Source organism: Colletotrichum godetiae (assembly GCF_030913485.1).
Source record: "Colletotrichum godetiae strain CBS 193.32 chromosome Unknown BDP55scaffold_5, whole genome shotgun sequence".
Lineage (NCBI taxonomy): Eukaryota > Fungi > Ascomycota > Sordariomycetes > Glomerellales > Glomerellaceae > Colletotrichum > Colletotrichum godetiae.
The window spans coordinates 1,356,329-1,368,519 of NW_026851253.1; the positions used below are offsets into that span (position 1 = coordinate 1,356,329).

A 12,191-nucleotide genomic window follows, 5' to 3' on the forward strand; every position below is an offset into this window, starting at 1 on the left:
GTGAGCTTGATGCAGAGTGTCTGGTGGCAAAGTGAAAATCCGGCCCATCAAGCAATGAGTCTGAGTGACAGAATTTGTATCATATGGACACAGGAGACTTTGCTGTTCAAGGCGCCGCTGTCCCCCATGTGGTTTTTGGTGGTTTATGCTTGCTTTGTTTCACAGATCTCAGCATGGCGTTGACGGTAATGAGCTGCGAGTGGCACCTCGTCTCATGGTTTCGGGATCGCATGCAGCGAAGGTGTGGCTTTAGCATTCTACATATTTAGTTCAGCTTAACAACATTTTTACCAATGATGTTTAAATTTGAGGCGGCAACCTATGAACAGTGCCACAAAGTAGAGATGTGGATGTGATTGTCCTTTTTAATGTCTCTTGCCTGACGACACGCGCTGTCCACGCTGCTGACTAATATTTGTTAGTGACGGAAAGGTCGGCGCACACCCATCGGCCACAAGTCGCCGCGCCCTCCGCCGAACAAAGGTCGGTATTTTCTGTCGCCGTCACCGATCATCCGATATTGGCTTTCAGCACTGCACCTCGCCAAGCTCCGCCCGAAATGGATCACGGCGCCGCAGTTCTCGACCCAGCACTACGAAGCGCGGAGCCCTCGAACAATAATGGTAGCAATGGCATGAGCGGGACACCCCAGGGCGGTGGCGGCGGCGGCGGCTTCCACGATAACGAAGCCGCTGCTGCTGGAACAAGCTCCGAGGGTCTGGGACAGGGACACCATCACCAGCACCACCCCGACTCCCCCGAGACACCTCACTCTGGCCACGACGGCGAGACACCGCAGCACGATGCGCTCCACGGCGGAAACCCCGACGACCCCAAGCGGCCGCGCGCGTGCGAGGCGTGCCGTGGTCTCAAGGTGCGATGCGAACCCGATCCGAACGATACCGAGGGCCCGTGTAAGCGGTGCAAGAAGGCAGGGAGGAACTGCGTCGTGACGATGCCGACGCGCAAGAGGCAGAAGAAGACGGATTCAAGAGTCGCGGAGCTGGAGAAGAAGATTGATGCGTTGACGGCGAGCTTGCAGGCCCGCGGAAGCTCCACGGCGCCGGGCGCTGCGCCGGCGATGACGACGCCGAGCGCGAATACTAGTATGCCTACGCCGGGGAGGGATGAAAATCCGTATAAGAAGGGATGGGGGGGCCACGGGCTTGCGAGGGAGTGGACTTCGAGTACGGTTGCGGGGACGGGGCTATCTGTCGAAGGGCTCGATCCGCAGGAGGCGCACGCGGCGGAAAAGGGGCGGTTTGATCACATTACTTTCCCGGCCCCCCCCGCCGCGGCAGGGAAAAAGAGGAAGCTTTCAGACCGCGGGGACGATACGCCGAGCGGTAGCGATGTACCTGACGGGGGACAGATTGGAGCCAGGCCAGCGCCGCCAATCCACATGGGTAGCGACTACGCCGACGTCGTGGAGCGCGGGATCCTGAGCGCGGAGAAGGCGGCGGAGCTGTTTGAGCGGTATAACACGCTCATGGCGCCGCATATGCCAGCGGTGGTGTTCCCGCGGGGCGCGACGGCGGAGGAGACGAGGAGGGCGAAGCCGTTGTTGTTCTTGGCTATTATGGCGGCGTCGAGCTCCGAGAGCCCCAATGTACAGCGGAGGCTGGTGAAGGAGCTGATGCAGATCTTTGCCGAGAAGATTATTATTACGGGCGAGAAGAGTTTGGAGATTGTGCAGGCGCTGCAGGTGGCTGTGATCTGGTATTGGCCGCCGGAGCACTTTGAGGAGCTGAAATTCTACCAGCTCGTGCACATTGGCGCCGTGATGGCGCTTGATATCGGGCTCGGAAGGCGCACGGCGGGCAGGAAGATGCAGATCCCTTACCAGTGGCGCAATCACCCGTTCAAGAGGGCCCCTCCTCCCGACCCGACGACGAGCGAGTGTCGGCGGGCGTGGCTGGCTGCGTATTTCCTGGCCGCCAACACCTCTATGGCGCTGCACCGGCCGAACCTGGTGCGATGGACGAGTTTCATGGCCGAGTCGATGGAGGCGCTGCAGACGAGCGCGGACGCGGCGCCGAGCGACAAGTATTTCTGTCATCTTGTGTGGACGCACCGGCTTGCGGAGGAGGTGGGCATACAGTTCTCCATGGACGACCCGGCTGTGGTGCCGAACATTACGGATTCGAGGACGCAGTATTCGTTGAGGATGCTGGAGAGGGATTTGGAGAAGTATAGTGCTTCCGTTCCCAAGGAGGAGATGCAATGTGAGTTCCTCTCTCTCCCTGTGACATGATTATGATGATGGTGTATGAAGGCTGTTACTGACGACTACGGATGAAAGCAACCCTCAAAATGTCCTTCCACGTCCTCTCGCTCTACATGCACGAAATCGCCCTCCACACCCAAATGGACGACATCCGCCCGCCCTTTGACACAGCCACCCTCAAAGACGGCATGCTCACCAACCTAACCCTGACAACCTCGCACATCAACGCCCTGTCAGCATGCCTCTCAGCCATTGACGGCATATTTGAGGCCTTTTTAGCAATGGAGGTACCCAGCATCCGCTGCCTGCCCGTCTTCAACTTTGTTCGCGTGGCGTATGCCGTCGTGGTGCTCATCAAAATGTACTTTTCCGCCACAGCGCCGGGGTCAGAGCTAGGGAGGGTGATTGATAAAGATAACATGAAGGTGGAGTATTACCTCGACGCGTTGCTGGAGAAGTTCCGTGCTGCTGCATCGGATGATCGCAGCCGGCCGGCGGCCAAGTTCTTGATTGTGTTAGTTATGTTGAGGAGTTGGTTCTTGAAGCAGAGCAAGGGGCTTGCTGCGGGTATTCCTTCTGGACCCGCGGAAGCAGCAGCAGCAGCAGCTGCTGCTGGATTCAAGGGTCCAAATTCGCGGTCCGAAACGCCTGCTTCTGCTGCTGCACAGTCGTCTTCGAGGCGGCCGGAGGCAACGCCCGCTTCCACTGTCGCTGATGAGCAGCAGCAGCAGGCGCAGCAACGGGCGTATAGGGGGCAACAGCACCCGCCGATGCAGGAGTATCCCGCTGCCAACACGCCTCTTCACCTACTGTCGGAAATCGCCACGCAGAATGATCGCTCCGGCGGCGGTGGCGCGGCGAATAACATACTCTGGAACCCGCCCCCGTCACGCCAATCTTTCCTCTACGATCCCAGCGCCGTGACGCCTACCCCGATGGACGGACCTGGTTCCGGGCCCGGGACAGCGGCGTCGAGCGGCACGGCGACGACGACGGTCGCGGGTGCGGGTGCCACAGAGCAAGGGCCAGGGCCTAATACAGTGGCACCCTGGTTGAATCCCGTCTGGACAAACGACTTGCAAGATTTCGGGCTCGATCCGGGCTTCACGAATGATTTATCACTCGAGGAGATCACCACGGGATTCGGGACGAGCCCGGGGAGCTTGAGCAACGGGATGCGGTATGTAATGGCGCAGGATCCGTGGTTGAGCGGGATGAGTGGGCTCGGGGAGATTTTCGAGGGGATGCCTGGGGGTTCGGGCCCGCCCATGTTTCCCATGTGAAGTGAATGCCCTCGGTAATGGGTTGCGAATTTCATGGGGAGTTCACGTTTAGTGCAAGGCCGCTCCGATGGCCCTCTGGTCGACGCACATGTTTACAGCGGAAGCGACGGCGTCGGAGTCCGGCATTGGGATGAACTTGATGGACGGGCCCGGATAAGCCGGCTGGGGGGATTGAAGATTCCAGATCTTCTTAGGTCGGACGTCGGGGGTTGATGATGCGGCTGCCACTTACCACCGACCACCGACCTCCGGGGCTCTATTCCCAAACGTCCGTCTCATTCTCACCTCAACTTTCCGCCGAGAGGGGGGGGGGGGGGGGGGGACAAGAAGCTTATTCCGAGGCCGGGGCCAGAACCAGGACAAGATTTATCAACCACGTTCGCTTCTGGCTAAGCTTCCTGGCGACGGACGCTCCCAGATCTTCTCGGACCTGGGTATCTTGGAGAAAAAGGCTCGGAGCCGACAACCATCTTACCAAAAAACCCAACGATCTCTCACACATCCCACTTCATCTACATGAAACTGCCTCTACTGTTAGATTGAAGAATCTTAGTTACGGCCGAAGACGGATCCGGAGGCTTTGGGGAAGGAATGAGGGGGTGAATGTTGGAGCTAGAGGGCGAATCTGGGCGGGGAGAGGAAAGTTTGATTCTTCTGACATCTTCCCAGGGGTTCGTTTGGGAACATGGAGTTAGGCAGAGGATGGGGGGGTAAGGACCAGGAACGTTTGTTCTGATCAAGAGACGAAGCGGCGCGGAATCTCGCTTCAGACCCTTGTAAAGGTCGGAATAGGCGCGCTTTTTCTTTTTGAAGGGGAGGGGGGGGGGGACGGGTACAGAAGAGAAATCGGAGCTGAGTTCGCTCGCTCGCTATAACACAAGTGAGTTTTGTGAAGGGGGGAATTGAGTTGGATTTTTACCGCCCATTCAATTCGCCATCTACGAAACTTCACAACCCCATTTGCATCTCGGATTTTGTTTTTGCACGTGTTATTTTTTCATGAGATACTTATGTACGATGAATGGAAGCTGGGAAGGACTAGGCAAGGTCCAAAAAAGGAATAGATTTCTCCCAGTTTGCTCCGTACATTCACACACGCATACCTGAACTAAATACCACCTACCTACCTTGTCCCATCTACATTCAATATTGACTCACAAACGGAATGAGTTGATTGATGACCGTCTATCCGCCCCGGATAGGACGGGACCTGCGGTGACTGCCAACAACTGCTTCACGTGGGGAATGTGATATCAGGAAGCTCCGTGGAACCAACCCGTCTCCCCGAGTCCACCTGCTGCCCTACGAATTCGCCGCCGACTAGTGAGACCTTGCAATCCGGGTCCCTGACGAATGGGAACGAAATACCGACCATCCGGAATGGAGGCCCATTTTAATCCCACGCTGTGTCTTTCGGGGATGCCTTGGCTGCTTACCACCCGTGTCTAACAAGTCGCTTGCCGTGACCCGAGAGGCACACATTCACATTAGGTACTCACCCTTCGTATTAAGCCGTGTAAGATGAGGTCTCACTTAATGGTAACAACAAGGTTATGGGTAGGGACCGCGAAACTTTTTCTTCGGGCCCGAGAGTGTTTCTCATGGTAGCTAAGCTCGGCGTTCGTCGCCGGCCGTTCATCCGCCTCTCATCCGGGCTGTGTGCCCGCAACTCAACCCCTCTTCCAAGACCGGCCTGTTGTGAACTCTGTACCTATCGTGACCGCCTCATAAAACGCAAAACCCATGCTTTCACACACACTCAATCTGTTCGGCCGCCGGCAAGAGCGCGTCCTCCAGCCCAAGCCTTTCGCCGCGTGACTGCTAGCGATGAATCGATACTGGAGCCTTTCCCCTTCTCCGTACGCCAGACATAATCGATGTCGAGATCTTGACACCACCAACATTCTCTGATGGGCCGCAAGCAATAGCCAGGCATGTTCTTTTCCGGACCAATTTTGTGTTGGAACCCGAAATCTTGCAATTTGCGACTGCCCTGCCCATATTCCCCATGCCGTTTGTAAACTCCCCGTGAAATTGCAGTTGCATTCCGCTTCCGTGATCAAGTGTGAGACAACGGTCTCATGTGCATGTGGTATGGAGCTTCCCCGCTCAGTGTGCCGCCGCAACCGGGCTGCATCACAACCAACCGAACGCCACGTGGGGTTGAGTCGATAGAAGGTGTTCCCCAGCTTGAAAAATTAGACAGGGATGAAGGACGCTCAGAGTCCGTGAAACGCTTAATGATCTTTTTCTCGTTTTCCGTGGTGAATATCATGTTCTTGCAGTGAAATGCAATCATTGACGGGGCTCATTACGATGGCATGATGATCAACATCAGTCGAAGTAGCCGTTCCTTACATTGGCCTTTCAGTCCATGTAGAAATCGCCCTTGAGGATGCGTTCCTGGAAGGCATCAGGCTTGGGTCGCTCGGGGGCCTTAGGCTTCATGGCCGCAGCCTGGGCCGGGGGAGCGGGCATCTCGGAGACTGATTTCTGGCGGTCGTGGATAGCGCCATTGCCGGGGCCGCGAGGAGGAGAGGATGAGAGACCAGAGCCAAAAGAGAAGGATGCTCGTGGTCCTTGAACAGAGCTCTCCGCGCGAGATCTAAGCTGCTCGGACCAGTTGAAACCTTGGTCTGGGCGAGATAACACGTCAGAAGATGATCTTTGCTTGTGTGCAATGCTTGCCTGTACAGTGCTGCTGGATCGACGCCTAGCCGACGACAGAGCAGCAGCGATGGACGAGGTATTGGCTGGTGATGTGGAATTTGCAACCGAGCCAACACCTCGCGGGGAGTGCATGCTGCTGCGTCTGTCGAGGGAGGCAGGAGTACTGGGCACGGGAGTGGCAGAAGCAGAGGGTAAATCGTTACCATTTGAACCCGGACTTCCACCGCCGTTGCGCATGGTGCGCATTGCCTGAGCTCCAAAGCTCATTCTGCGGGTGAAGGGAGTGGCAGGTGCCGTGCGAGCGTTGGGGGGGATCTCCTCCTCGTCGATTGCATTCTCATCGATAGAGTCGTTAGAGTTGGTCGAAAGACTTCCCCGTCGGAGAGAGTTGAAAGCACCAGCGCCAGTAGGCGAAGTGCCGGTGAGGCCGAGACCAGTGGTGACGGATAGTCTCCGTCTCTGAGCGTCGCTGGTGCCAGGGAAAGCACCGCCGTTGGAGGTAGAGTTACTTCTGAAGAGACCGGCAATAGCCTGCTGGGTGACTGATCCACGTCTCTGGCGATGCATTTCGTTCGGGTTGTTCTGGTTGTTCTGGTTGGTATTGGAGTTGTCGGTGGACATGATGGGCAAAAGGGATGGCAAAGGAGCGAATTGCGGGTTGTAGTATATGTAGTCGAGGATATCGCTATGTCGTGCGTCGGGTCGTTGTATGGGTTGAGGTAGTCAGAGGGTAGTCCAAGTCGTGTTTCGGAGATGCGTCTTGCGTGGGGTGAGATCTAGAAAGAATCGAAAGAGGGATCGAACGGAGAATCGTTCGACAGGTGCGGATGTGTGGAACAGGGTGGTTATATATCGAGGTGGCCGATGGACTGATTTGGGGTGACACTAGGGGCGGGTTACGAAAGGTTGATCATAAGGGAAGGGCCAGGGATGGGATGAGCGTACCTCTGTAGTGCGCCGTGAAAAGGTGTCGATCAAGGGGTTTGCTGGCCTGGCGAGAGTCAGAAACAGAGACTTAGTCGTCTTTGTGCTTCGTTTGTGCGTTTGTGCTGGGGGATCGACGAGGGAAGCGTCTCCTCCAAGCGGCGCTTCCTGCACAAGCAGCAAAGCGGGTTGAAGCTCTAAATTGAGTGACGTCGAAGCTTAGGGGGCAGGCCTTGGACCAGTGGCAGCACCCTAGGTCGGTCAGGTAGCAGGGGGAGAGGGGCAGGGAGGGCAAGATTGGCAAAGTAAACGGGCTAGAGAGAGTTAGGAGGAGGGGGGATGGCTGGTATTCTCACTGTTCTGTACTCCGTAGTGGTCTGGGTGAAACGGTGGTGTGTGCTTGCGTGCGTGTATGCTAGAGGGTGCTCTGGTGTCGGGGACAGGCTGCTGGCTGGTTGCTGGAAGTTGAGCGGATGGCGTGGATTTGCTTGCTCAGCCAGGACAGGCAAGTGATGGTGGGATGGCGGTGCGTGTGGGGAAGCGGCGAATGTGGTGTCGGATGGTCGGTCGGTCGGCGTGCGTTTGAGAGGCCTATAATAGCTTCTTGCGGTCTCTCGGTGGGTGCATCTGCAGGGAAAGGGGCAATGCCCGACGTCAAACGGAGGCAGATAGATGGCACGACGGGTTCCAAGCTGGATCTTAGATAGGGGCCTTGAGTTGCCCAGGCAGGCAGGCAGGCAGGCAGGCAGGCTGGAATGCTTGACAAGCCCACAAGCTGCTATCTCTGTGATGTCGTGGTGAATGTATTTGATGGCTCTGTGTGGGTAGTGGTGGGTTCCCGTGGGTTTGCTGATGTAGGTATTGCACTCGTATACTAGCTCCGTGGAAGGGTGAATGGGAGGAGACAGGCAGATCAAGAAGGTTTGGTGTCGACGCAAGGATCGTGATGTTGATGGAGAAGAGTTCAAGTGTGTGTCTGCCAAGTTGAACGGCAATGGAAAGACTGGAGACCAGAGGAGGCTTGTTTGATGGAGCCGGGGAAGGAACGCAGTTCACAACTTGCTCCTTCTGCTCCTGAGTTCTGCCTGTGCCTGTCTGTTCGCTCCTTCCCTCGTCCTCGCTCTCGTTCTTGCCGTTCGTACTCTTCCTTGCAACGGCATCTGCACCTCCCTGCACCTCTGACCTGCACTAGATATTGTTGAATGGCCTACCTACGTGAAGGAAGGGAAGGGGCCACCACGAGTCCGCGACTATCTTGAAGTAAGAGACAGCTTGGAGGTCCCAAGTACCTATGCCAAGTTCAGCATGGAAGGTTGGCGCGGAGGCTACGGCAGCTTCCACACCCTCAGCACCTTCGTCGGCCACGATTCCACGACCCCGGCTGCCCACCCAGCGCGAGCTCACAGACACAACACCCAATCACGGAAGGCATGGCCTCAGCGTTGCTTCCAGCAAAGACACTTTGGCGGCATTGCGCACGGGTACGTATCCTTCTTAGCGCAGTCCCTAGTGCTGGACGTGCTGGGCTAGCGCTTGTAGCCACTTAACGGCCGGGATTTGAACCAGCCAGACCCCCGCTTGTCGACGTCACCCAATCGAATGATTTGCGGGGTAATCAAACCAGCCGCCAGAGGTGGGAAAGAGCGACGCGACGTTTGACTCTCACCTGCACTTGCACTTGTACTTGCACTTGCACTTGCACCTACTACCCAGACTTCCATGCACTTGCTAGTTGAACCTGTCTCTGCTGTGGAAGTCACTCTGTTCGTTTGCGCCTGCTCTTGGTATTTTCGTACTCTGTACTCCGTACCAACCCTACAGATGGGAGGAAGGAGCTGGGCTGCAGATGGAAGGATTTTAGCAAGGACCCAACACGGGAAAGAAGGGGTCCTCTTCACGTTCTCCGGGTCGCTGTTCTCTGTCTCTGATTAACTGTTTCTGTCTCCCACCTGTCTCTCCCCCAGTCATCTCATTCGTTATGCTGATCTTCTTGGGAGTCATTGGGCCGTAATTAATCGTCGTTTCCTATCCTCATTTTATGTCTTCCCTCTTTGCCATCACTGCACATCTTCTGCTCTCTCTCTCTCTCCTGCCTGTCCCCCTTGCCCCCTTCCCCCTCAGTCTTGCATCAGAACCGACCATCTGCGGTACGTACCCCCCACCCCCCCTTCAACACCCACACACCACAACCACCACCGCCAAACACTTGTGAATGCAAAGATTCCCACACAACTCAGCATCTGCAGACTCAGAGACATTCATCCACCTCGCCCGCTGCCCACCACGCATATGGTTGCACTCAGTGTATACCAAACTCAATGCAGCCTGCCGTCTGGGTCACCAAGCACACGCGCGAACAATAGACAGACGTCCCATCTCGCGTGCCATCGCATGCCTGCTCTCGCCACTTTGGACCGTCAATTGACCACCATGGGGCCATCTGCAAGCACCATCATCTGCCCATGTTTCTGCCACCTCAAACATCTCGAGCTTCGAAAAACGAACTCTGACTTCAGGTCAGATGGAAAAGGCCAAGATCTCGCTGCACTTTCCCCACCTTGTACGGAAACCAAAGTTTTGTCAGCGGGAGCCGTACCTACTCTTCCAGTCTGCCAACCATTACCACAGACCTGTTGTTACTTGACAAGCTCAAAGTCTATGGGTACTCTCCTCCTCTGAACCCAAGACCCTGAGGGTCTAAGCTGCTTTCCAAAGCTTCCCGATGCAAAAGTTGCTAAACACAGCCAAATTGGGAACAAATAGGATGCCGCTCAACTCTTCTTCTTCTTATGATTCCTATATCATACTTTTCTAAGCTTGTTCTATATTGTATATGTCAGACACGGGAAGTCGTAAAAATGACAGTAGTAGGAATAGTCGAAACAGAGCCAAGGCACTTTGTGTTGAGCGGCAGACTAGGTATTCTGTTACCCACTTCGGCCACATCGAAATCTCCAATTCCCTCCTCTTCTGACCAGATTCTCAACTCAACTTGCCAGCCCTCGCTCGGATCGCTGCGACCAACACGAGCGGCCGTCGTGTCACCATCCGGTCCTTCTTCAGTCACGTTGGGTGTGCTGCACATGGACTATTGGCACCTGGGCTACCTTAGCTCGACATATTGGAGTTCGACGCCTCCTCCTTTTCTACCTTTGACAGCGCCCACTTGGCATGCAGACGGGCCCTAGCAAGTGCTGCCCGGGATAGACAAACCATCCGTCAGCGACATGCACACTGCTCCAATAGCCCTTCGCTGCTTGGACTAGGATGCATTCCAGGCGGCACGCAGGATCTCAGCGACGAGAGATTGGCGAAGCAGCCTGGCCTCTCAGCCGCTGGAGACAGGGACGTGGGTAGCGGGGGTTAGTTGGATGGATGGCGAACAGTACGGATACAAAGTCTTCTTCAACTCATCGATGCACCTTACCGGCTACTCGAGTCAATAAAGTGCCCGAAGCAACGAAGCAAAGAGGGGAACATATTTCTTTCGACGCAACTTCACGACTCGCCGAATTTCCTCCATGCACGCTTATATCCCATGTCGAAACTCGACGAAGAACTCTGGCACCGCACCTGGTATATCGTGGCACATATTGGAACGTTTATCTCCTCTCTCTTCTGACGATGCTCTAGATCCCACCCCTCCCGAACCCGTCATCCCTCCCCAAGCCAACCAGAACACCGCCGACCTCCCCGAACCCTGGTCTGACCAACCCTTCTGTTCAACAACTTCCCCAGACTATCCACATCCGCAGCTCCCTTCCTGACTCGTTACTGGGATTCCCATCCGTCTTCGCCTTCGACAACGCTCGACTTGGTCTGTTTCCCCGCAAATTCCGGGTCTCAACACCAGCGGGCCCTATTTCGCACGCGGATTTGGTCCTTGGCCAGATAGAACCCCGGCCTGCCAGATTAGCCCTCCCGCTAGTAACACGACAACCGTGAACCGTTCTCTGGCCACGCAGCTGCTTATCTTGGCAGCCAGCCCGTCCAGCGCAGTCTGCCCGGATTTTGCGGCCGTCCCACATAAGGCATGCGTCTTATTGTGTCACGAGAAAGCTTAATGGCAAGAGGCTTGCTCCATTGGCGACAGCCATGTTGGGTCAATTCCAATACTTCTCATAGATAACACAGCAGCGGCCAGAGATTGCCACCTCCTCCGCCCGTTCGCTATTGCAAAGCACCTGGCAGGCTAGCACTGCAGGTCGCTTCCCGGAGGTCCGGCTCCGCGCCGCGGTAGAGCTCCCGGTGGACCCTGAGCTCGCGGTACAGCATATGAACCCAGCCAGCAACATGTGCAACAACGGTCACGCGCCGCATCTTCTCCAACTCCCTGTAGGTTCTGTTACCCCGCCTTGTTTGAATCAAATTCCGAGGTGGTGGGCGAGAATTCAGTCGCAGGCCAATCTCGATCCTCTCTTATCTCTTGCTCAACTCGGGCTTTCCCTGTCAGCAAGCATTAGGCTAGTGATGAGGGTGACGAAATGATTGTCACCGAGGGTCATGTCAAGCGGTTGCGTAAACCCCGCTAGGCTTTCAAGGGAGGTGAAGCCATAGAGGATGCCCAATCATTGCCTTGTGCGAGCACGTTCGTTCCATCAAAGTAGACCGTTGTCTGTGGTGTTATCTTCCAGAGGGCTTTAGCTGAATCAAGCCAAGACTGAGCTATGACAGGGTTGCAAGATATCCAGATGCCGGTCAATCAAGCCAACTCTATTTCAATGGCGTTGTGAATATGAACGTTCTTGTTCTGAACCAAGTCATCCATCTTTGAAGATTTATTGCACGTTCAAACTCCCTTGGACCCGTATACTGAAGAAAATGTGTGATGACCGGTAAACGGGGTACGACAATGAGCGTTACATACTTGCCAATCTCGATGCCTGCCGGGCAGCGTTTCTACAACTTGCGATCAACGACTCAACTAAGTCCTCAGGTAGCAATATTGATGATGGGAAAGAATCAGTTTCTACGTCTCTTCCAACCCATGTAGTTGAGCTCGATGAAACCGGCTTTGAATCAGAACTCCCATTGCATGGTAGAAGATATTCTTTGACAACGAAACCGTCAATATCACACGTCGCCAT

At 55.5% G+C, this 12,191-nt stretch overlaps 2 protein-coding genes across 2 annotated transcripts; one reads left to right on the forward strand and one right to left on the reverse strand.

The window, feature by feature from the left end:
• Positions 1 to 489: 489 nt before the first annotated feature.
• On the forward strand, positions 490 to 3,812 carry BDP55DRAFT_574297 (uncharacterized protein). Its single transcript, XM_060570757.1, has 2 exons — positions 490 to 2,225; positions 2,303 to 3,812. Exons 1-2 carry the CDS (start codon positions 560 to 562, stop codon positions 3,508 to 3,510), a joined length of 2,874 nt encoding a protein of 957 aa, XP_060434704.1. The 5' UTR covers positions 490 to 559; the 3' UTR covers positions 3,511 to 3,812.
• A 2,065-nt stretch (positions 3,813 to 5,877) lies between these two features.
• On the reverse strand, positions 5,878 to 6,801 carry BDP55DRAFT_690752 (uncharacterized protein; the record flags this gene model as incomplete). The annotated part of the gene is made up of 1 exon (XM_060576900.1): positions 5,878 to 6,801. One exon carries the CDS (start codon positions 6,799 to 6,801, stop codon positions 5,878 to 5,880), a length of 924 nt encoding a protein of 307 aa, XP_060434705.1.
• Between the last annotated feature and the right edge of the window lie 5,390 nt (positions 6,802 to 12,191).

What these genes read in the sequence shown, in the direction of transcription:
- BDP55DRAFT_574297 (XM_060570757.1), top strand. Translation starts at nt 560, where the DNA reads ATGGATCACGGCGCCGCAGTTCTCGACCCAGCACTACGAAGCGCGGAG. An exon ending in TCCCAAGGAGGAGATGCAAT is followed by an intron (nt 2,226 to 2,302) that starts GTGAGTTCCTCT and finishes TACGGATGAAAG; the next exon opens with CAACCCTCAAAATGTCCTTC.